This window comes from Neurospora tetrasperma (genome assembly GCF_000213175.1).
Source record: "Neurospora tetrasperma FGSC 2508 unplaced genomic scaffold NEUTE1scaffold_5, whole genome shotgun sequence".
Taxonomy (NCBI): domain Eukaryota; kingdom Fungi; phylum Ascomycota; class Sordariomycetes; order Sordariales; family Sordariaceae; genus Neurospora; species Neurospora tetrasperma.
This window is the reverse complement of record NW_009799103.1, coordinates 213,295-235,491: the sequence shown is the minus strand read 5'-3', so window position 1 is coordinate 235,491 and position 22,197 is coordinate 213,295. Positions and strand designations below refer to the sequence as shown.

The 22,197-nt window shown below is 53.6% G+C and overlaps 5 protein-coding genes across 5 annotated transcripts; 2 read left to right on the top strand and 3 right to left on the bottom strand.

The window, feature by feature from the left end:
* Window positions 1–178: 178 nt before the first annotated feature.
* On the bottom strand, window positions 179–1,018 carry NEUTE1DRAFT_46068 (uncharacterized protein; the record flags this gene model as incomplete). Its single annotated transcript, XM_009854413.1, has 1 exon — window positions 179–1,018. The coding sequence occupies one exon, from the start codon at window positions 1,016–1,018 to the stop codon at window positions 179–181; it is 840 nt and encodes a 279-aa protein (XP_009852715.1).
* Window positions 1,019–2,527: 1,509 nt separating this feature from the next.
* Window positions 2,528–7,024, bottom strand: NEUTE1DRAFT_85051 (uncharacterized protein; the record flags this gene model as incomplete). Its single annotated transcript, XM_009854585.1, has 1 exon — window positions 2,528–7,024. The coding sequence occupies one exon, from the start codon at window positions 7,022–7,024 to the stop codon at window positions 2,690–2,692; it is 4,335 nt and encodes a 1,444-aa protein (XP_009852887.1).
* Window positions 7,025–7,635: 611 nt separating this feature from the next.
* NEUTE1DRAFT_85046 (uncharacterized protein) lies at window positions 7,636–11,254 on the top strand (the record flags this gene model as incomplete). Its single annotated transcript, XM_009854584.1, has 2 exons — window positions 7,636–9,561; window positions 9,688–11,254. 2 exons carry the CDS (start codon window positions 7,636–7,638, stop codon window positions 11,038–11,040), a joined length of 3,279 nt encoding a protein of 1,092 aa, XP_009852886.1.
* A 727-nt stretch (window positions 11,255–11,981) lies between these two features.
* On the bottom strand, window positions 11,982–13,582 carry NEUTE1DRAFT_66361 (uncharacterized protein; the record flags this gene model as incomplete). Its single annotated transcript, XM_009854583.1, has 3 exons — window positions 11,982–12,579; window positions 12,769–13,117; window positions 13,206–13,582. 3 exons carry the CDS (start codon window positions 13,312–13,314, stop codon window positions 12,222–12,224), a joined length of 816 nt encoding a protein of 271 aa, XP_009852885.1.
* A 1,366-nt stretch (window positions 13,583–14,948) lies between these two features.
* NEUTE1DRAFT_85042 (uncharacterized protein) lies at window positions 14,949–18,737 on the top strand (the record flags this gene model as incomplete). The annotated part of the gene is made up of 3 exons (XM_009854582.1): window positions 14,949–15,349; window positions 15,407–15,837; window positions 15,894–18,737. 3 exons carry the CDS (start codon window positions 14,956–14,958, stop codon window positions 18,486–18,488), a joined length of 3,420 nt encoding a protein of 1,139 aa, XP_009852884.1.
* Window positions 18,738–22,197: the final 3,460 nt, after the last annotated feature.

The window sequence follows — 22,197 nt, the reverse complement described above, 5'->3', positions numbered from 1 at the left end:
TTCCCCTACCTCGCCCTCCCACTTTCCCCCCCCCCTCCCCCCCCCCCATTACCTCTCTTTTATATCCTCCCACCCCCTATTGTCCCCCTATTGTCCCCCTATTGTCCCCCTATTGTCCCCCACTCCCCTACTCCCCTCCCTCCTCTCCCTTTCATCACCACCACTCACTCCCTCTAAACTACCTCTGAACCAGATTCACCTCCCCCCTCACCCTCTCCAACCGTCCCCGTTCCCAAACCTTCCCCCACCCCTCCACCCTACCCCCCAACACCTTCACCATCCCCGGCTCCAACAACACCACCCCCCTCGCCACTTTTGTCCCCTTTTTCAACAACAACTTACACCCGATCGGCGTCCCTCCAACCATTTTTCCGTTGAAGAACTGCGGCACGGCAATTTCTTCTATTCTTTTTAGTTCCAGAGCAAAAAGTCTCTGCCCTGAGGGATCTTGGAGGGTTAATTTGTGTGTTGCGTTTTTGCGTTCTTTTGCTTGGGCCGCTGCTTGTTGCTGGGCTGTTGTTGTGGTGGTGGTGGGTTGGGTTTGGGTCCCGCCGTCACCCATATCTACCCCGTCGTTGGGGTCGTCGGGATTATTGGAGGTAGTAGGTAACCGAATAACTTCCCTCCCGCGCGTCTGCTCCCCGCGCTCGATGGACTCGAGCTCTTCGACGACTTCCCATTTGGAGCGGGACAGGTTGACTATATCGAGGACTTGGACTAGGACGTCTTGTGGGAGGGTCTGGTCTTTTGGGTACCCCGTAGTTGGGTGATGACCGGATGTTAGAGAGGGGGGGAAGCTGTGTGAGGAGACGTAGCTGGGGTCGAGGAGACCGGGCGTGGATAGGTCGGAGGAAAGGAGGCGGAGGCGGGCGGTGGCTAGGAGGGAGGGAAGGGGTGGGATGTTGCGAGAGGTGGTGGAGGGGATGAGGGTGGTGAGCCAGGAGAGGGAGGGGATGGGGAGGGAGGTGGTGTGGGAGTCGGTGGTGAGTTGGCGGTGGAGGGTGCGGGTTGTTTCCATTTTGGTGGGTAGAATCTGGTGGTGTGGTTGTGTTGGTGATGATACCAGGGCGGCGATGGGCAGTGAACGGTGGTGGTGATGGATAGTTGCTGATTTGGTTGCGGTTGCTGGTGGTGATGGGAGTTTGGAGGCTAAGATGAGTTTGCCTATCAGCTTTGTGATGACTTGGTTGAAATCTGGCTGTTTCGTGACGGCGGGTTTACGACTGCTCGTAAGCTGTGTTGGATGGTAACGGGGTTTGTTTAGGTCGTGATGTTTTTCCTTGCGAAATTCTGGTGTTTTGTCCCCTCCAAATTGAATCTGATGACAAAACTGAGTTCTCCCCAAGATGTCGTCCACTTGTGCAGTTGAGTACTGGCGTCTTCCTGCCGCGTCTCAAATATAAGCTGTTTTGCGCCTATCGTGGGAGCTAATCTTTGAGGATTAGAGAAGTCGCAAAAAAGAGTTTCGACTGAGTGTTTGTGAAGGTGAGTTGATTGTTAAAGGAAACGAACGCGAAATCGCAGGAGCATCAGACAAGATTCTAGAATTCTTCGGGTTCATAGCACTGGCAAACGTAAATGTTAGTACCTCCTAGCTGTTCGTAGTGTTTCACAGCGCTGGCGCTAACTACCCTGCGAGCATCTATCTCCCCTAACTCCCCTGCTCCCCTACCTAGCTCGTCCCCGCCTATACACGACGGGCGCTAGCCTCAAGATGGACGAGACAACAGGGTAAATTACGATAGTCGACAACATGAATCTACGTTTCTTATAGATTCGTAGTATTTTCATTTGATTTTCATGAACGCCTATTGCTTGTCAAAACGGTAACCGTGCCCAAATGAGGAAATCTGTCAGCCACAACCCATCAATATAGGGCCAGGAATCAAGGCTCACCAATAACAATCACAACGGTCCGATGGTGTAGTTGGTTATCACGTCAGTCTAACACACTGAAGGTCCCCAGATCGAGCCTGGGTCGGATCATCATATTCTTTCTTTTTTCTTTTTTTTGCATCTTCTTTTCCCATTCCCTACCTAGTATGGATCCCTGCTTTTCTTTTGTCGGATATTCAACGCTTTTTTTTTCTTCTCCCGCTTTCTATCATTTGCTCTTTCGCGATGCTTGCATTCATCTTCCCTTCCGTGCGCATTGCGGCTTTCAATCCCTTGGTTACGGGGTTCCACTGGACTGGACTGCACACGATGAAGACTTACAAAAGGGCAGCTCTCCCCGCTAAGGCCTCTTCGCTCTAGGAAGAGACTAGGGAAGAGGCATGGACGCGCCTAGGGATAGGTAGAAGACAAAGGTCATGTCACGTCATGTCATGTCATGTCATGGAAGCATGATAGTTTGAAGAAATAGAAGAACACAAAACAGGTATTCTAGGGGACAAGGTGAATGAGATGGGTTACAGATGTATGACAAATCTAACACCCGCTGATGTTTCTTAAACCTGGAGACCTTAGAGGTAGAGATATGCAGCGTAGTGTAGGCGTTTTGGATAAGGGCCATCTGACGATACATCGGATACCTTGACCCTATAGCTATACCTGAAGGTATTTAACGTAGATACCAGAACCGCTACACTACACTACTATGGAAATATCTTGTTGAGAGGGGCCGGTGTCGACGGCGGCGGCGACGGAAGGGGTGGAAGCAAGGGGAATAAATATTCCCACCATACTTCTACTGCTTCGCCGCAACAGCCGTAACCGCATCCCCCAAACTCTCCCACCCCCTCCGCTCCCAAGGCGCAACCACACAACCCACCTGCGCATCCGCCGGCCTTCCCGTGCCCGCATACGCCCTCGCCAAATCCTCCGGACTCAGTTCTCCCCTAGGCGGTACGCCCTTCCTCGCTACTCTCAGCGCCATCTCACTTGCTCCCTCCGCCTCCTCCTCTCCTCCCTGCTGGGCAGCCAACTGAGCAACCCTCGACCAACCATGCGGCAAGAACGGATGCAACATGACATCCGTCATGGGCTGGGCCTCTCCCGACCCCATCGCAGTGAGGATCGCCCTCAAAACCTGACCCAACTGCGCCTGCTGCTCCGGGCTAATTCCCTCGTCACTGGAGCGGAGACTTTGGAGTTCGGACACCACGGCATCCATTGACTCTGCGTCGTTATCTAGCAGGGCAATCACGCCTAGCAGCAAAACAGACTGGACATGCTGTTCCTTTCTTTCCTCCGAGTCCGCAATCACGCCAAACAGGAGATCCCGACCGCGTTCGCGAGCGGCTTCTTGGCCCGTGGCCCAGAGGATCTGAGCTAGTAGGCAGGCGACGTCAGGATTGGTGTCGGACTCGGAGAGGGCCTGGTCAAAGGCGGTGACTGCGGCGGTGATGTCGTGGGAGTAGTAGTGCGCTAGCCCCAATGTGACGTGCGCGGAGAGACGCAGCTTGCGGCGCTCTTCGGCTGTTAGTTCGTCGGCGGACTCGTCGGAGGAGAGTTGGAGTGCGAGGTCGGCGGAGTCGATTGCTTCGCTGAAGAGACGAGCGGATAGTTGCAGGCGGGCGAGGTCGGATTTGACGATGGCGAAGTGTTTGAGGGCTAGAGGCGACTCGGTCGTTTCGTATTCTTGCTCGAGAGTGGTGGAGAGGGAGTCGAGGATGGAGATAGCCCTCGGAATCTCGCCGGTGCGCTCGAGGAAGAGAGCGAGGAGGTGGGTGTAGGCCAGGTCGGTGGAGGACGAGGCGGAGGAGTGAAGGGATTGCAGTTGGGTGAGGGCGAAGATGGGTTGGATTAGGGACGTGATGGGGAGGGACTCGGAGGAGGACGACGAGAGGATGTGATCGAACATGGAGACTGCGTATCTCTGGCTGATGACCCGTGAGGTATCGCCCGAGATCTCCATGGCATGCGTGAACAAGCCCCGAGCATCCTTTTCGTTGCCTGTCAAAAGCGCCACAACACCCTGCCCCAGCCAAGCGAGTGAGTAATCGGGGTCTGTGGACTGGGACCGCGTGAATGCTTCGTTGGCGAGTGCAAGATCGCCCTGCGCCAAAGCCAAAGTGGCCAGGTTGGCCCAGACGTGGGCGCCGCGCTCGTTCAGGAAGAGCGAGCGGCAAAAGGCATGCTGAGCTACGGCTGGGTTGACTTCGGAGGTTACGACACCCAAAGCGTTCCAGAACTCGGAGTTGCCAGCCTCGAGCTCAATGGCGCGCTTGAAGCAGGCCATGGCGGCCTTGATGTAGTTGGTGGGCTTCTTGTGGCTGTTCTTACGGATATCCGGAGGCAGACAGGCGTGAGCGCGGTATTCGGCCCAGCCGAGGTTGTAGTAGGCCACGGACTGCGCGTGGATATCGTTGCTAGCGATATGAATGGAGCGCTTGTGGGCGAGGATGGTGGCCTGGAGGGCTTTGGTCAAGTCTACGCCGACAGTCTCGTCCTTGGGAAAAACGCCATCGGTGGAGACGATGCCAGTACCGACGTTATCAATGTCCTTGAGGATCTGGTAGGCGGGGAAGTCCTCGTCGGTCCCAAGGAGCGAGGAAACAGTTTCAGCCGGGAACTCGGAGATGCGGCCTTGGATGTTGGAGAACAAGGAGCAAGCGTCACCGATGGCCTTCCAGTAGTTGAAGGTGTCCTTGATGGCATCAGGAGCCTTGGTGGCAAAGGTGAGTGTCTCGGTGGCCAGACCGGCAGCCTTGCCAAAGAAGCCCTTGTTGAGACTGTCAAACGCGTTGTCGACGAGTGTCTGCATCAAGGCAGTGGCGACGCCTTCTTCGTCCGGCCGCTCCTGGATGACATGTTGATAAAGCTCGATGGACTCATCAAAGTCACTCAGCTCGCGCTTAATGTCGGCTAGGATGAACTTTGTGAACCACGTCTCTCCGGTGAGGTTTGCTTCAGAGGCTTCCTCTAGCTTCTGGGCGTTCAGGATAGCCTTGGTAGCGGCAATGTAGCGACCAGAGCTGTGGTATGCCTCACCCAAACCCACCCAGGAATGGTAATCATTGGGAGAAATACGCAAAGCCGACTGGAAGGACACAATAGCTTTGTGGAACTCTTGCTTGTTGAGCTCGGCCACACCGAGAGCGGCGAAAGGCCAGCTTATACCCTTGCGCTTGGAGCCAGGTGGGGGCTTGACTTTGCCAGAGTCGACGACTCTTTGGGCAACGAGCTCGACGCGGTCCCAGTCTCCGTCATCGGCAAAGGATCTAGCTAGCCGCTCAGCAGACTCGACCTCGGACGGCGAAAGCTCCACTGCCTTTTGAAAACATCTGCGCGCTCTCTTCTTGTCTTTGGCGTAGTCGGCGTAGTAGATACCGAGGATGGTGTAAGCTGGAGCGTAGTTGAGGTTGTTCTTGAGTGACTCCAGGAACAAGGCATAAGCTCCAGACCTGTCCTTCCGGGCAGCCTTGGAGGTGTCGATGTTCCAAATGCAGTAACCAAGACGGTACTGAGTTTGGGATAGGAGTTCCTTGGACTGGCCCTTTTTGGAGAGGATGGGGATGCAGGCCTCCAGCTCGGCTCTGGCCATGTCAAAGTCTCCTTTGAGTGCTTTCACCCAGGCAGCCTCTGTCCTGACCCGGATATTATCGGGGTCACGCTTCAAAGCCCGCTCAAGGAAGTCGATAGCTTCATCGTACTCCTCCTCCTCCTCGTAGATTAGACCAACACCAATCATGGCGGGAGTGGAGGTAGGGTCGTGAGCGAGTACCGCATCGAAAAGAGCCTTGGCTTCCTGGTGGTTACGGGGAGTCTGGTAAAAGACCAACGCCGTGCCGAGATACAAGGAAAAGGCGTCCTCGGTAAAGCGGAAGTCCAGGCCCGTCTTGACTCGCTCCTCTTTCAGGAACGTCAACGCCTTGCGCATCAGCTCCACATTGCTCTCCCATTCTTCCAGATACTGGTAGTATTCGCCCATCAGTCTGAACGCCAACAAAGACTCGGCACCGCTGATACCCTCTGTCATCATAAGAAGACGGTCTTCCTCGGTGATGGGAGCGTAGATGGTGGCCGCGCCTCCATCCTCGTCGTCCTCGCTCTCTTCCGTGCTGCCCTCACTCTTGGCCGCCGCATCCTCTGTCGTCTGTTCCTGCTTCTCCTGCGGGAAGGGAGAGACGCTGCTGGTCAAGAAACCCATGACCACCCTGTTGAGATCACTATCGGGGAAGAAAGTGCAGTACTGTCTGAGCACCGTGACATCCCACTCCTTGATCTCCTTGTGGTCCTGCCAGTTGATGGCAATATCCCAGGCTAGCTTGTAGGGGTGTTTGATGATGACCATGTCGTTGGCGAGCTTCAGGACATTAGCCAGTTCTCGCTCCTTTTCCTCTCCTGGAGGCCAGGCCATCAGACGGTCGTGGCAGTATTGGATCAGCTTCTCCTCGTACATGCGGCGTACTTCGTCGTCATTGGTCCAGTTGATGAGCTGGGCGTAGGTGTAGCTCAGCCTGCTCTGTCTGTAGACCTCTCTCTTGACCTCCAGGGTGACCTCGCTGATTCTTGCGCCGATGCGCGTCCTCCTCTCGCCGATCAGGGTGTTGATGCGCTTCTTCTCGTTTTGCTCGACCAGCTTGGCCTGTGTCTCGTATGTCCTCCATACATGGCCGAAGCGGCCCTCGATGGCGTCGTAGATGGGAGATCCGGGCAAAATTAGGTCGAGGGCGTCGACGTATTGGTATGACTCGGCCTTGTTACGGGCATAGGTGATGAAGCTGTCGACGGTCTCGTAGCATTTCTGGAGGTCGTTCGCGTCTCGGAAGATCTCGGCGAGCTTGAGGACGGCATGCTGGTGTTGCTTGAACTTTTTGGAGGTGTCGAGGTTTGGGTAGAGTTTGACGAGGCCCTGCCACGCTTCCTTCTCTTCTGGCTTGAGTCGGGTGGCGGCGAGGTATGTGTTCTCTGCTTCTTCGAGCCTCCCCTTCTTGTCGAGAGCAAAGGCCAGGAGGATATGTCCCTGGTAGCTCTTGCTGTCCTTGTCGATGATGTTCTTTGCGCCCTCGATGGCGTCGTCCCACTGCTGCTTCTTGATGGCCTCGGCAGCCGCCTTGACGAGCTGTTTGGTGGACATGGTGCCCTGTTAAGTAGGTTACTACCTACTGTATGTTTGTTACGGACAGATGGCAACGAAAATGGAAGTGAAATGGCAAATAGGAAATGACACGAATAAGAAGAAGGGAAAAAGAGGTAAACAATTGAATGTTGCGATGTCGAGTGTGGGTGGTGGTGATGTTGGAGTGTTAAGCTTTGTGTTTGGCGACAGCGGGTGGGCTAACAAGTGAACATTGAAATCAACTGAAGCAGGCACAATGTGCAGTGCAGTGGGACTTTGTGCATCATAGACGTGGGGCCGCTCACTGTCTGTCAGTTGAACCCCACAATTAACACTACCCCTGTCGGGGTCTTCCACTGAGGTGTTTGTGGATTGACCTCTTATCGCTTATCGGAGCTCCAGAGTCTCAAAAAATTTGGGAATTCCCGTCGCAAACTGGAACGAGACTCGAATTTGGAGAATTGGAGGGACGACGCTCGGTCCACTGTTGGCTTTCAGTGCTCTCTCAGTATCTTGTCACTATCAATTTTCCTGTCTCCATTCCATTCCCAGGACATCCTCCTCCACCAACACCACCATCACCACTACCACCACCGTTATATACCTACCTATACCACCACACATACACAATGGAACCAGGGTCAGCAAAACGACGAAAGATTGGTCACTCGCGCGGCAGTGAAAGCGCAGTTGGCAACATCGACGCCGCTGCTTCCTCGGGTCTCTCCCGTGGCCGCGCATTCATCCTCGAAGCCGAAGAACTCGTCGACGAAGTGAAGCTCGACTATGCCACGGCCCTCGAAGGCGTCGACTCCCTCCTCCACAAGATCAAGGGCTCCATCGAAGCCATCGAAGCCCACGATGCTCTCCAGATTTCCGAGGCTGCCACCAAGCTCGAAAAGAAACACAAGATCCAGATCCCGTTCCCCGAACCGCGCCCGTCCGACAAGTCCAACTACAAGGTCGCCTTCGCAAAGCCTTCCCAGTTCAACGTTGTCGGCAGCTATGTGTCCAAAACCATGATCAAGGCCCAAAAGAGCCATGCTGTGGATATGGTGGTTGTGATCCCCGGCGAGACTCTGCAAGAGAAGGACTACCTCGACCTGCGATACTTTTACAAGAGAGCCTACTTCCTCGGTGTTGTGGCTGCTGCCCTACAAAAGGACTTGGCTGAGGACGGAGAGCTTTCATATGAATATTTGAACGGGAACACCCTCTCTCCCATTCTGTCGTTGAAACTAAAGGTGGAAGGAGAGAAGAAGGAGGGCCGACTGGACTACAGAGTGCGCATCATCCCTTGCGCCCCAGACAACTTCTTCCCCAAATCAAAGCTTCACTTGGGCGCTACCCTTGTGCGCAAAGCTGGCGGTGACGAGTCCAAGGCCGCGACCAAGCCTACGCCGTTCTACAACTCGACTGTGGTTTCCGAGTCCTGCTTCTTCCCCTACCTGAAGCTCTTGCGACAAACGGAAAAGAAATGCGCCGCGTTCAAGAAGGCTTGCATCCTTGGTCGGGTGTGGTTGCAACAACGAGGACTGGGAAGTGACATGGCGGATGGTGGTTTTGGTCACTTTGAATGGGCGGTACTTTTGGCGCTTCTGCTCCAAAGCGGCGACAGCACCAAAGGACATGCGCCCTTGTCTACATCCTTGAGCGCCACCCAGCTGTTCAAGGCCATGGTCCAGTTCCTGTCTGTTACTAACCTGTCCGAGAAGTCGTGTGTGTTGGGTACTGCCGCCGTCGAGTCCGAAACCGCTGGTCCGGTTCTCTTCGACGCTGTTCGTGGTTTGAATATTGCCTTCAAGATGAGCAACTGGTCCGCGGCCAAGCTACACCAACATGCCAAGTGGACGAGGAGCCTTCTCAACGACAGCACTGCCGACCAGTTTACCCCTACTTTCATCCTCAAGGCCGACCTCCCCTGGCAAAACTACGACCTTATTGCCCACCTCAACTACGATGGAAAGCAGGACAAGACAGAACCGATCGACTGCCGGGGACGGCTATGGGAATACAGCGACAAGGTGCACCGGGTACTCAAGCGGGCTCTTCAGGACGAAGAACTGGGTGAAAGGGCTCGGTCGATTCACATTCAACTACCCAAGAGCTCACCCTGGGATCTCACCAAGAAGCCTTCCACTAAGCAGAACCACACAATCGAAATTGGTGTCCTCTTCAATGCCGCCAACATGACCCGCTCTGTCGACCGTGGTCCGGCCGCTGGACCTAGCAACGAGGAGAAGGAGGAATGCGCCAGGTTCCAGCGGTTTTGGGGTGAGAAGTCGGAACTTCGTCGGTTCGAGGGTGACTCCATCAGGGAGACCTTGATTTGGTCGTCCACCTCTCCCTTCGACCTGTGCGAGGAAATCATGCGCTACATCCTTAAGCTGCATCTTCGCGTTGCCTACCTCGAAGACGAGCTCACCTTCCACGGCGACGGCTTCACCGAGCTGATCCCTATCAAGCCGACCGACACCTCCGTCTTCAACGCCGCTCGCAAGGCCTTTTCCTCCTTCGAGAAGGATATCCGCGACTTGGACGACATGCCGCTGCACGTCAGGCAAATCGCCCCCATCTGCCCCGAACTGCGACACGCCTCCGTCAAGGTGCCCTTCTCGACCGTCACCAAATCCGGCCCACGCCCCCTGGAATGCGTCATCTCCTTCGAAGCCTCCGGCAAGTGGCCCGAATCCATCGTGGCCATCCAACGCACCAAGATCGCCTTCCTGCGCATGATCGGCGACCTCTTGGAGCGTTCCAAACCCGGCGAGGTCCGCTCCTACGTCGGTCTCGAGTCCTCTACCACCACCAACACGGAACTCGAGAACCTCGCCTACCTCGACATCGTCTACGAGTCCGGCCCTGCCTTCCGCCTGCGCATCCACTCCGACCTCGAAGAGGCCCTCCTCACGCGCCAATCGCACGACAAGACCATCGACCAACACCACCGCCACCAAGCCTCCGTGCTCCTCTCCAACTTCCGCAGACTCTACTACCACCTCCCTCTGCACACCCAATCCATCAACACTTTCGCCACCCGCTTCCCCGCCTTCTCGCCCACCGTCCGCCTGCTCAAGCACTGGTTCTCCTCGCACAAACTCGCCTCCCACTTCACCCCCGACTTCATCGAGCTCGTCGCCCTCCAAACTTTCTTGAGCCCTTACCCCTGGGACGCACCTTCCTCCCCCTCCGTCGGCCTTCTCCGCGCCCTCCTTTTCCTCAGCAGATGGGACTGGCGTTCCGAGCCGCTCATCGTCGACACCAACAGCGACATGCCACCATCCGAACGCTCCGCCATCGCCACCCGTCTCGAAGCCTGGCGCAAGATCGATCCGCTCATGAACCACACCGTCCTCTTCGTCGCCACGGCGCAGGAATCTTCTGGCGTCGCTTACACCACCGTCAACGGCATCGCACAGCCCAGCAAAGTCGTTGCAGCACGCATGACTGCCCTTGCCAAGACCGCTTGTCGCGTCATTCGCGAAGAGGGCGTCGAGTTGGACGCCAGACGGCTGTTCGTCCCCAGCACGAAGGAATATGATGTCCTAATGCACCTTTCGCCCAAAGCCATCAAGGCAGTAAGCAAAGTTTACCCGAGCGAGGAGCTTACCTCGACCACTACGAAGTCCAGCAGCGGAAGCAAGTACAAGAACTTGTCTGCTACTGCGGGTGAAGATGCCTTGCCTCTGCCTTCTGCACCTGTTGATACCTTCTTTGAGAAACTCGAGCAGGTTTACGGATCTGGATCTTCTGCGCCGCTGCTGTTCTTTAGAGGAGGAGAGGAGGAGAAGGTCGTGGGCGCTATTTGGAATCCTACTCTGGGAAGGAGGGGGTTGAAGGTTAATTTGGGGACTTCTTATAAGCCGGTCAAGTCGGCGGGTAAGAGGAAGCTTGGCGGTGATGAGAAAGATGATGAGGATAAGGAGAAGGAAGAAGAAGAGCAGCTGGTGGAAGTGAATAGGGAGGCTATCCTGAGTGAGATTGCGAGGATAGGAGGGGAGTTGGTGGAGAGGATTGAGGTGCAGAGGGAATGAATAGATAAAAATGTGTTGAGATGTCTGTTGGTGTTGTAGAAATACCGGGATGGGATATGATAGAATACTGGATGGTTGCCATGGGGATGGATGTAGTGAGTAATTGTCGATTAGGGGAATTTTGGGGGTTGGGAAAAGCAGCACAATGGATTTTTTGCGGATTATATCGATGATATCTCGTATGCTAAGTAGAAGTATTGTATGATGACTGAGTGGAGAAGCCTCTTGCTGTTGATTTTGTCACCAATGTCCTGTTTTGTTGACTACCTACGCTACCTTATCTTTGAGTCCTCCGTAAGCAAGTAAAGAGATCACTGACATTCCCACAGTCGACGTTTTGTTCCTTTCGTGTTCCTTTTCGGTTCCCTTCTTTCTTTCTTTCTTTTTTATAAATTTTTTTAATCTTTTTTTTTTTTTTCCTTCACTTTCCTCTTTCCCGCTTTGGTTTGTTTTGATTCAGTCTCGCTAGCATCGTCAAGAAGAAGGCATGGAAGTGTCGAGGAACCAAGACATGAGCAAGCAGAAATACACACGTTTGGTGAGGCGTAAAGATTTCAAGGAATGATTCAGACCTGAAGAGATCACGACCTGTGGACATCAAGTACCAGGGTAGGCAGACATGAACCGACCTCAATCAATTCTCTTTCTTCCATGTTCTTTGCTTTCTAAAAGTAGGGTATGATAACACGCCACCAGCACCAGGCAGCCAGCAACAATGTATGTTTTGCAAAAGCAACAGACAACACAGATTGACACAGCAACACACAGAAAGCAATAAAATAGACATAACTCGTCAGCCTCCACCCACTTACTGCCCGCATCCAAACGAGGGAAGCTGAGCAGTCAGCACAAGACAATAACCGCCGGGACTCCATCTCATCCAGCTAATGACCCTCTCAATCACACCGCTCCCTTGGTTGGGATAGAGACAGACAGGATCCAGTGGGAGTGGAAGAGCCCAGCCGTTTCCCATCCGCTTGCTTGTATCAGCTGTACAGCTTGGCCTCGACCGCAGGATATTGAAGCTCTTGGTATCCCATCCATCGCTCTTCACCCCATGATCACAGACCAATGATCCTTTCTCGCAGAATTTGCCTTTTATGGTGATTTCTCGCAGTCTTCATCTCCGAACCCGGCGGAGAGCTAATCAACATCTCCCCGTCCTTTTCCATGGTCTTACTCTATTGAGCCATGGCCATGCCCTGCTGCTTTGGGTGGTCATCAATCTCCATCTCATCGCCCATCTCAATGTCCTCATCCTGTCCTTGCTCGAGCTCACCCTCGGCGTCGCCCTCACCGTCCAGCTCGTCCTCGGATTCGTTCTCAAGATCGACACTGCCGTCTTCGGACATCTCGTCTTCCTCGATTACGATGGCGCCATTTGGCTGGCCCTCAACTTCCATGCCGCCGTTGACGGCGGGGTCGGCGATGCTCGATTGTTCAGCGAGTTCATCGGCGCCGTACTCTTCTTCGTCGGCGACCTCGTCGGCTTCGGGCTGTTCGGGAGGGAATTCAGGAGGAGCGGAGGCTTCAGAGTCCCTGTGGTTGATTGTGTTAGCATGGGTATGTGGTAAAGGGAGGAATAGTAGTAGGTAGGGAGATTGTGTTGCTGGGCAACTAAGACCGAAGGGAGGGGCAGTGGGGCGTGCCGCGTCCTTCCGCGCCGTCGCGCCATCGTAGGCAGAGGTAACGAGAAAAACTTTAGTATCGTATCAGGGCAACACATACCACTTGATAGCAAATCGCGTGACTCTTGGCTTCTCGGCCAGAACGTTGCGGCGGATCTTCTCAATAACGGGCTTTGGGGGCGGATCATTGATGAGCTCCTCGCTCTCGTACTCGTTGTTGACGTAGTAGCCAACGCGCACAAACTCGCGACCGTCGTAGGCGCACGTCAACAGTATCACCGTGACGCCCAGAAGCTCGTCGATGGGGATGCGCTTTGTGTCAGGAGGCTCGGCCTCGAAAATGAACTTGTTGACGCCAACGGGAATTGGGCCAACGAGGAGGGAGTCGAGTTCCTGGTCGTAGTTGTCCGAGGTGGCGGAGCCGACGTAGGTTAGCTTCCATTCGAGGTCTGGTACACATACGCGACGGTTAGCGCCAAGATCACAACGCGAAGAGATGCGAATGAGGGGCAAGAAGAGGGCGGAGGAGAAGCATACCCTTCTCAAGATGCTCAAGGCATTCGAAGGTGATTTCGAAGAGGTACTTGTCGGTGAACTTGGCGGGGTTGTTCATGACATTGACCCCGAGAAGCGAGACGACAGACATCTTGGCGGTGGTGGTGTTGCCGCGTGGGCAAACTGACAAAGATGTGAAGATGTCGCAAGAAGTGGTGGTGGGGGTCGTGGTGGTGGTATCTAGTCGCGCAGGTATTTATAGTTGGTAGAACGAATGTACCAAGTGATGATACAGCAATACGAGAAGACAACTCCCTGGAGAAGGGAGATAAGAAGAAAAAGGGAAGAAGATGTTTTGGGGCAAGACTTGCTGGTTGCTGGCTTGTCTTGCGTGGATGTGGTGTTTGTTTTGGTGGAGGAGAGATTGGAGAAGAAAGTGGAGCGTGGTCTGTCAAAGTCAAGTGTCCAGCCAGCTTAATTATGCAAGGAGGGGGACAAGACAAGACGGGACAGGACTGTGCAATGGATGCGGACTGCGAGGGGAAATGGCCAGTTGGAGTGGGACAAGAACTGAAATGCAACGAAATGGAAAGAGGGACAGGACGGCGCCTATCATGGACATTACATTGCACACGCGGGCAGAGCTGTTCCTATTACACTTGATCCCGTACGTATTGATACATTTGGTGTGTTTACCAACCGAGAACTATAACAGAGAAGTGCAGTAGTGGTTCAGATGGCTTTGGAGTTTCGTTTCATTGTGTATCTTTCCGTCTTCAATTCTGCTCCTTCTATTTTGTGCTGGTGCCTGATAAGTACGGGCGGGACATGTGCAGTGGTGTGAGTCGCGTAAATTGAAAGAAGTGGACGAACAGGAACGCGTTTAAGTTCCCGCTTGTAGTCCTGCCGCCGGCAATTCAACACCTTGGTGTGGCAGGCATCGGGCCAGAATCTGAGCGAAGAAGCCACATTATTCCAAGGTGCCAGCCACTTTCAGCCTCATGGTTTGCTGCCAGAGTGGATCCTCGCTTTGAAGCTTGAAAAAAGCCAGAGGAAAGAACCGACCCATAATTTGAAAGCATCCGACCACTCAGCGTCGTCCATTGAACTCAGTTGGATTGCGCTCTGGCGTCGCGACGGACTTTTGCTTTCAGTGAGTGACTGCAGTGAGTGCAGCAGCAGAACTGTCAAAGCTCGGGCAATGTGAGTTCCGTCGTTGGTTGCTGCAAGAGGTCGAATGTCCGCTTTCCAACTTTGGCCTTTCTTTTGCTTCCAATCTTCCATTCGACGACGGAGAAAACGAACAACAACACACTCAACAAAATACAAATCCACACCGACTCCAAGAACCTTACGACATTCGCCCATCCTCTCCGACGAATTCTGGAATACGATAGTATTTGCGCAATATCAACAAGTTTTTTTTCTTCTTCTTTTTTACACCCTTTGGGTGGATTCTTTGTTGGTGTCCAGTCAACTGGTTATCAGCTCTTTTTGACTTTGACCTCTCCTCCCCCATCCAGCCTCAAACTGCGCGACCGCGACCGTGACGGACCCCGACAGCTATACCTGAGCTACATATACAGCTAGCTACAGCCGCAGCACCTACCGTAGCAGCAATATGCAAGCATAGGTCACCCGTCTTCACGGCCCTGATTCCAACTGTTCTCTTTGCCGCCCTGCGATATCGACGCGCCTCGACCACACCCCGTCCACTTCCACGAGAAATACTGCTCTTCCAAAGCTAGATCAAACCGCTTCATCTTTCGTTTCCAACTTGAACTCATAAATCATGTCCGACGACTACGACCCCACAAACATTAACGCTGCCTCGTGGGAGGAGCAAGAGGACTATGGCGAGGCTGATGGCAGCGAACAATACGGGGAGGCTGAGGGCAGCGAGCAACAAGATATTCAGCATAGCTCGGAACATCAAGAAGCAGAATACTCCGTTGAATCAAACCCTAATGACCTAGGTGATCACCCATCGCAAGATGGAAACACCGATGATGTGGGTGACGACTACGATCCTGCCTCTGTCGTCACGTCTTCTGTTCCCGCTCCTTCTGCCCCTGCTCCTCAAGAAGATTCCAAGACCGCTCCCCAGCCTGCCGCCCCTGTGGCCAAGAAACCTCGGACCGCTGGAGGCTTCTTAGTGGGAGACTCTGACGACGAGGATGAAGATGGTGATGATGATGGTGAACCACAACAGCAGCAGCAACAGCAACAACAACCACACCAAGTTGCGCATAAAGAGACGGGCTCTGGTGCTTCATCAAGTGGTGGTTCTGCTCCAGCTCCGGCTCCCGCCTCTGCTACTGCTGCCCCTCAGTCGCATTCTCCTGCTCTCCAGACTGCCACATTGACCGTCCAAGACAATGCTGGTGCTACTACTTTTAATGCACCTCCAGTGCCCCAACAGGTGTCTCACCAATCCGGCGCAACTACCGCAGCTGTTCCGACCACACCGAATTCCGCTGCCCCTGCCGTCGACCCTACCCCCGTGACCCAGCCGGCTCCTGATAGAGTAGCCATTTACGAAGACCAGATCCGCGATGATCCCCGAGGCGCAATGAATGCTTGGTTGGAGTTGATGAAGGAAAAGAGAGCCAGGAATGACATTGATGGTGCAAGACAGGTCTATGAAAGATTCCTCGCCATCTTTCCCCAAGCCGTGAGTCAGCCAGCATATCTATGGCACACAAAACAGTCCAAGCTAACGACAGTCAGGCCGATATTTGGGTCGAGTATCTCGATCTTGAGCTTAGCCTCAATAACTTTCCCCAAGCCGAGGGCATCTTCGCCAAATGTCTTATGACCACTCCCAACGTCAATCTCTGGACCCGGTATTTGGACTACATTCGCCGTCGTAATGACCTGAACGATAGCACCGGCCAGGCTCGCCAAACCGTCTCCCAAGCCTACGAGTTCGTGATTGACAACATTGGTCTGGACAAGGATTCTGGCAAGATTTGGGCAGAATACATCCAGTTTATCAAGTTTGGCCCCGGCACGGTCGGAGGAAGTCAATGGCAGGATCAGCAAAAGATGGACCAGCTCAGGAAAGCCTACCAGCGGGCCATCTGCGTGCCTATTTCCAATGTCAACACTCTCTGGAAGGAGTACGACCAGTTCGAGATGGGCCTCAACAAGTTGACGGGCAGGAAATATCTCAGCGAAAAGTCACCATCCTACATGTCAGCCAAGAGCGCCAACACTGCGCTGGAGCACATTACCAGGGGCTTGAACCGGACCAACCTTCCTCGTCTTCCACCCGCCCCTGGTTTCGATGGTGATCAGGAGTTCATGGAGCAAGTTGAGATCTGGAAAAAGTGGATTGCTTGGGAAAAGTCCGATCCCTTGGATCTCAAGGACGACAAGGACCAGCCGGGTCTGTACCAAAAGCGCATCCTCTACGTCTATAACCAGGCCTTGATGGCCCTGCGTTTCTGGCCCGAGATGTGGGTTGACGCCGCTCAGTGGTGTTTCGACAACAACATCACCACCGTGGAGAACAAGGTCACCAAGGACGGAAATGCTAACGGGGTCGAGTTCCTTATCCGGGGCATCGAAGCCAACCCCGAAAGTGTGCTTCTCGCCTTCAAGCACGCGGATCACATCGAGTCGACCTACCCCATTGAGGAGAACGACGAGGCCAAGATTCAGCGTGGCGAGGCAGTCAAGGCACCCTACAACAAGGTGTTGGATACACTTTACGCCATGATCAAGAGCCTGAAGGAAAAGGAGGCCGCACAGATCGCCAAGCTTCAGGAGATGACTGCTGCGCAAGAATCCAAGGCAGGCTCTGACAACGAAGACGGCGATGGAGCGGCAGATAATATCAAGAAGGCGCCTATTGAGGCTATCCAGAAGGGGTATGCCGCGCAGACCCAGCTGCTTTCCCGGATGATTTCGTTCGTGTGGATTGCTTTGATCCGCGCCATGCGTCGTGTTCAGGGCAAGGGAGGCTTGAACGTTCCGCTTGGTGGCATGCGCAAGGCATTCCACGATGCTCGCGCTCGCGGTCGTCTTACCAGTGATGTCTATGCGGCTGTTGCTCAGCTAGAATGGACTATTTACAAAGATCCCGCCGGTGGTAAGATCTTTGACCGCGGTGCCAAACTCTTCCCAGAGGACGAGAACTTTACTCTCGAGAACATCAAGTACCTTCACTCGCGGGATGACCACACCAACGCCCGCGTCCTCTTCGAAACCGTCGTCAACAGACTTACCCAAAAACCCGAACTCGTCCACAAGGCCAAGCCCCTCTACCAGTACTTCCACAAATACGAATCCCAATTTGGCGAGCTCGCCCAAGTCACCAAGCTGGAGAAGCGCATGGCCGAGCTCTTCCCTGAAGACCCTAAACTTGCTGCCTTCACGGCCCGTTATGCCTCGGACAAATTCGACCCTATCACCGCTCGCATCATTGTCAGCCCGACAACCCAGCTTCGGCCCAAGAACATGATTATGCCCTCGATCGAACAACAGCAGCCCCAACTTCCCATGTCTCAGCGCGACACCCCCGCCGCTGGCTTCAGCCCCCGTCCCCAGGGCCTCAAGTCTCCCAGCGCCGGTCCCGGTGCTCCCTTCGCCCCCTACGCCGCCAAGCGGCCCCTCGATGACCGCGACTACGACGACCACCCCCGCAAGATTGCGCGCTCCGAACATGACCCCTTCGTTAGAGGCGCCTCTCCCCTCAAAGGCGCAGCCGGCCGCAGATTGGACCAACAACGGCGCATGGGCGGAACAGCCGGCGCGTATAGCGGCTCCGGGGCCGGTTCCCAGGTTGCTCCCATTGCCAGGGACATCACCTTCCTGCTTAGCCAGATCCCCCGCGTGGAATTCTATGATAGCCACAGACTGAACCCGTCGCGGATGGTTTCGTTGTTACAGAACGTCAAGGTGCCGGAGTATCTGGACTGGAAGAGGGAGCGGGAAAGGATGCAGCAGATGCAAGGAGATGGATATGGCGGTTACGGTGGTGGTGGTGGTGGTGGCTACCAGGGTGGTGGACATGCTAGGAACATATCCCAGGATTACGCCTACCGCGAATCACCTGGTCCGCTTGGAGGAAGACCGCTGAGCCCGTTCACGGGTGGTCCGGGAAGTAGACTGGCTAGCGCGACGGCTGCGTATCGCCAAGCTCCTGTGGGCAGGCCGGAGTCCAGCGGGTCTTATGAACCGCCTCCGGCTGCGCAGTACGGTGTTCCGCCCCCAGCTCAGTATGATGGCGGATGGGCCCAGCAGCAGCAGCAGCAGCAGTATGGACAGCCACCGGCGCCGCAGGGGTATAGGTATGGAAACCCCCCTCCTCCTTATTAAAATCAGGGAAATGAGGGTGATTAGAATGGTGGTGGAGATGGAGATGGAGTACGCGGGTTGGAGGAAATGGACAGGAAAGCGAATGAAGAGCGTACAGGGAAAGGGATTGGGTTCGGCAACTGCAGGAACGGGAGAAATGTGGAAGAAGTGCATGTGGTGGAGGACAGCGGAAAGAGGGTTACGGCTAGGTTCTTGAACTTTGAGCTTTACTTAGGGAATTGGAAAGAGAACGAACGAAATCTTCTTCCTATTCTCTGTGACTGACTGTCCTTGTGTTGCTTCTTGGACTTCCTACCTGCCGCTGCACTCCTCGCTAGCAAGGTTTAGCATGGATTGATGATAGGTAAAATATCAGATTTCCAGTTGCTGTCATTGCTGAATCTTACTCCCGTTAGCTCGAGCCTAGCTAGGTGTTGTGTCGTCTAGAAAGTAGTTCCGGTATCATTCTTCTTTCTTCCTCGAACCTCTGATTTCCCTCGCTGTGCTGTGCTGTGCTGTGCTCTACCCTTATGCTATCCAGATCTAGATCCAGATCCATCCTCCATGATCGTCAGTCTTTCGCGTTGTACCAATAAAAAAATTATAAAAAAAATATAAAAAAAAGCCAATAGTCACGTCTTCGCCCAACATGCTCAGACATATTCCATTACAGCGAAAATCTAGAGCTACCTAGGTAGGTACTCCAGGGTGGCAAACTCACATCGCCGCGCACCCAACACCACAACTGAAGACTTGACCTTTTTCTCAACAATTCCTCAGCTTACCTGGCACTCCTGACACTGCGTTGTCTTTGACGTCTCCTGTTCTCTCCTTCCCTCTCCTGACCATGCCCTGCCCGCAGCCTGTCTCCAATAGAAACCGTTTGCAAGCAGTTGCCAGAGGAACCTCAACGAACAAGCCAAACAGCCCAGACCTCCAGTCCCGTTTATTCTCATGGGAGATGGAAGATGAGACGATATTGCTGGAGGGAAGTACCAAGGTACCAAGGTACCAAGGTCTCAGAGTATAGAAACACCAGACGACAAGGAGGAAGACAAGACAGACGAAAGCGAGGCGGACAAAGGGGCCGGTGTGACTCGCATGTTTGGTCAGTTTCAAGCTGGCAGATGGAAGTTGCGTTCATGTTGCGTGGGGAGAAGGGACGATAGTGGCGAAAGTGGGTGAGGTAAACCTGTCGGATTCAGTTCCAGTTTCTGTTGTCCTTCGATACGTGGTCAACTTGATTCATGGGACGGCCGTGGCAAGAAAGAAACGTCTGGAGAAGCAGAGCGACAGAGGCTTCAATACTTCAAGGGACATGGAGATAAGCCAGAGTCAAGGTTAGGCGGGAGCGAAGAAGCAGCGAACGGCAGAGGGTAGAAAGTAGACAGTAAACGGCAAGAACTCCGCGGCGCAACTTGAAGGTTGGAGGTGAGCGGGATGAATTGAACGAGAACAGAATGAAGACAACATCGACATTTGGCCACACCAACGAAGCGCACGAGCAAAGGCCACAACAGGTCAGGAAAAAAGCAACTGGTAGTGTTTCATTACTATTGTGTCCCTGTGTATTCCCATACAGGTAGAACATTCACTCTCCAAAACACCGGGGAGAATCTCCAGTCAAGCCAAATATCCCCGTCTTGCGCGCCTTCTCGGTTCTCACAGGCGAGCCGGTTCCCAAGTGGAAGCAAGCATGCACCCAAATATCGATGTTGTCCTGCTGCAGGTCGGTCACCTACTTTACTTGGTGGGGAGGACCGACCATCCTTCTGTTTCTACATTCACCCAGTCCTGTCGGCATCGATAGTCTGGACTCCAGATTCGAGCTGTCGTCGAGCATTACAGAAGTAGTCACAAATGGGTGAAAGGTTCAAGCAGGAATAACAACCGGACTTAACCACCAAGACAAGGGAGATCATCCGAAAGTTTGAAGCGACGTTCATCAGGATGATTGGACCCGGTTTGGACGATATTGAAGCAGCTTTTGGCCCTCGGAGGAGGAGTGAAGGTTCAGGAGAAAATGCTTGCTTCCCGGACAGAAGAAGGGCAAAGGGAAGTGATGGCTGCCCTTTGTTGACAGATTCTTGGGACCAGTTTTGTATTGGGTTGGAATGTTTCCTGAAGATGTCGTGGAGGTGCGATTTAGGGGCGCTGTTACCGTCATCGTTGGAGATCAAAGTAGTGCAAATGAGAATGTTTACGATGTCGCCATCTTCAATTTTCGTTACTGCCACGTCTCAAACAACATGGAAAAATTGACAGCTTGATGACTGTATGGATATCGAAGCCCAGGAATGGTTTCTTGATGAACCTGTTGTGATTGTTGGATGTTTGGCTTGAGTGGTTGCCCTGTTCACGGCGGGGAATAGACTCCCAGATTGTCTGAGTGGTCACTCCTACGCCATGACTCTCTCCGTGAACATATTTGCAAATGATGGCTCTTTGGTGAGAGATTTGAAGTAGCGGGTGAAGCTCGTCATACGAATAGTCACTGTAGTGTAGAAGCGTCATCGAAATATCATGACGTTCTCCTGATTGCGAATGCCGACAGCCGAGGGCACCGTCACCTACCACAAGAACATTTCACCTGGAAGCGCCTTTCCAATCTACGTGATCTCTGGCTTTCGTTTCTCTGGGCGTTGACCCGACAATGTTTTGCACAAAAGTTAGCAGGCTGGCTACCTTGATGGCCCGTCACTGTGAACCGCGACTTCCCAACCGGATTGCCTCCACTTGATGACACTCCCGCTGGAAACCCAAACCGTCTTGGCACTTGCCTACCACGACATGATTTCGTGACAACCGTTATTACCAAGTGTAGCCAGGTGTTTACCTTATTCAGACAGGAAACTTTGTAGCAGCAACAATTTCACTTGCTCTCGTCATTGAAAGCATCATCGCTTGTCTGGCAACAAACCAGGATGAGAGTCAAGACCACGGTGATAACTGGGCAAGTCACAGGTGTTTGATGATCCCAGTGACTGCTCGGACACTCCATCACAACTTTTTCGCTGGTTGTCGACACAAGAAATCATAGTCAGCGACATTTTTGCAATCACGTAGAGTAACTCTCTTCCTGTTTCCAAGTTCCAAAATTGAGTAATCCCCATCTTGTTGCTGTTACATCTCTGTGACCATGGGATCGCCATCCACTGAGTGTTTGACATCAGTGAACTTAACCACAACGTACAGGTAGTAAACAGTTCATATCGCTGTGAATGTGATTCAGTCTGACGGTATATCAGAGAGCGTTGGACTCACCACTCTCGGAGTCCAATCTTTCGTGGTGACGAAACTTTCAAGTAAACGGCCACCACAGGAAAGGACCGCAACTGGCAAGAGCTGCCGCCGAGTGTCGGACCAGGCAGTACCAGTCGACCCTTTCTGGCAAACAGTAGGCAGCACTCCCGTCATCTGTTGCTGCCCCTCTCATCTCCTTCTCACTTTTCCCTCCCACTCTTTCCACTCCTTCTCTCTCCCACCACACTTTTCTTCCTGGCGAGTCATCCCAACCTTCTACGCGAGCAAACACCCGCCTTGCTCGCCGTTTCTCCTTCTCATCGCAACCCTCAAACCTTCCATATTACAGTCTCCAGACGAGTCAGAAGCAGTACTCATCCAGACTTACTCTTCTCGTCTGGTCTGGTTGATTGCTCCCCTTCACGCACTTGCATCAGGTACGTACCCTCCTCTGCCCCCGTGGATTATCCTCCAGAAATCTATAAGA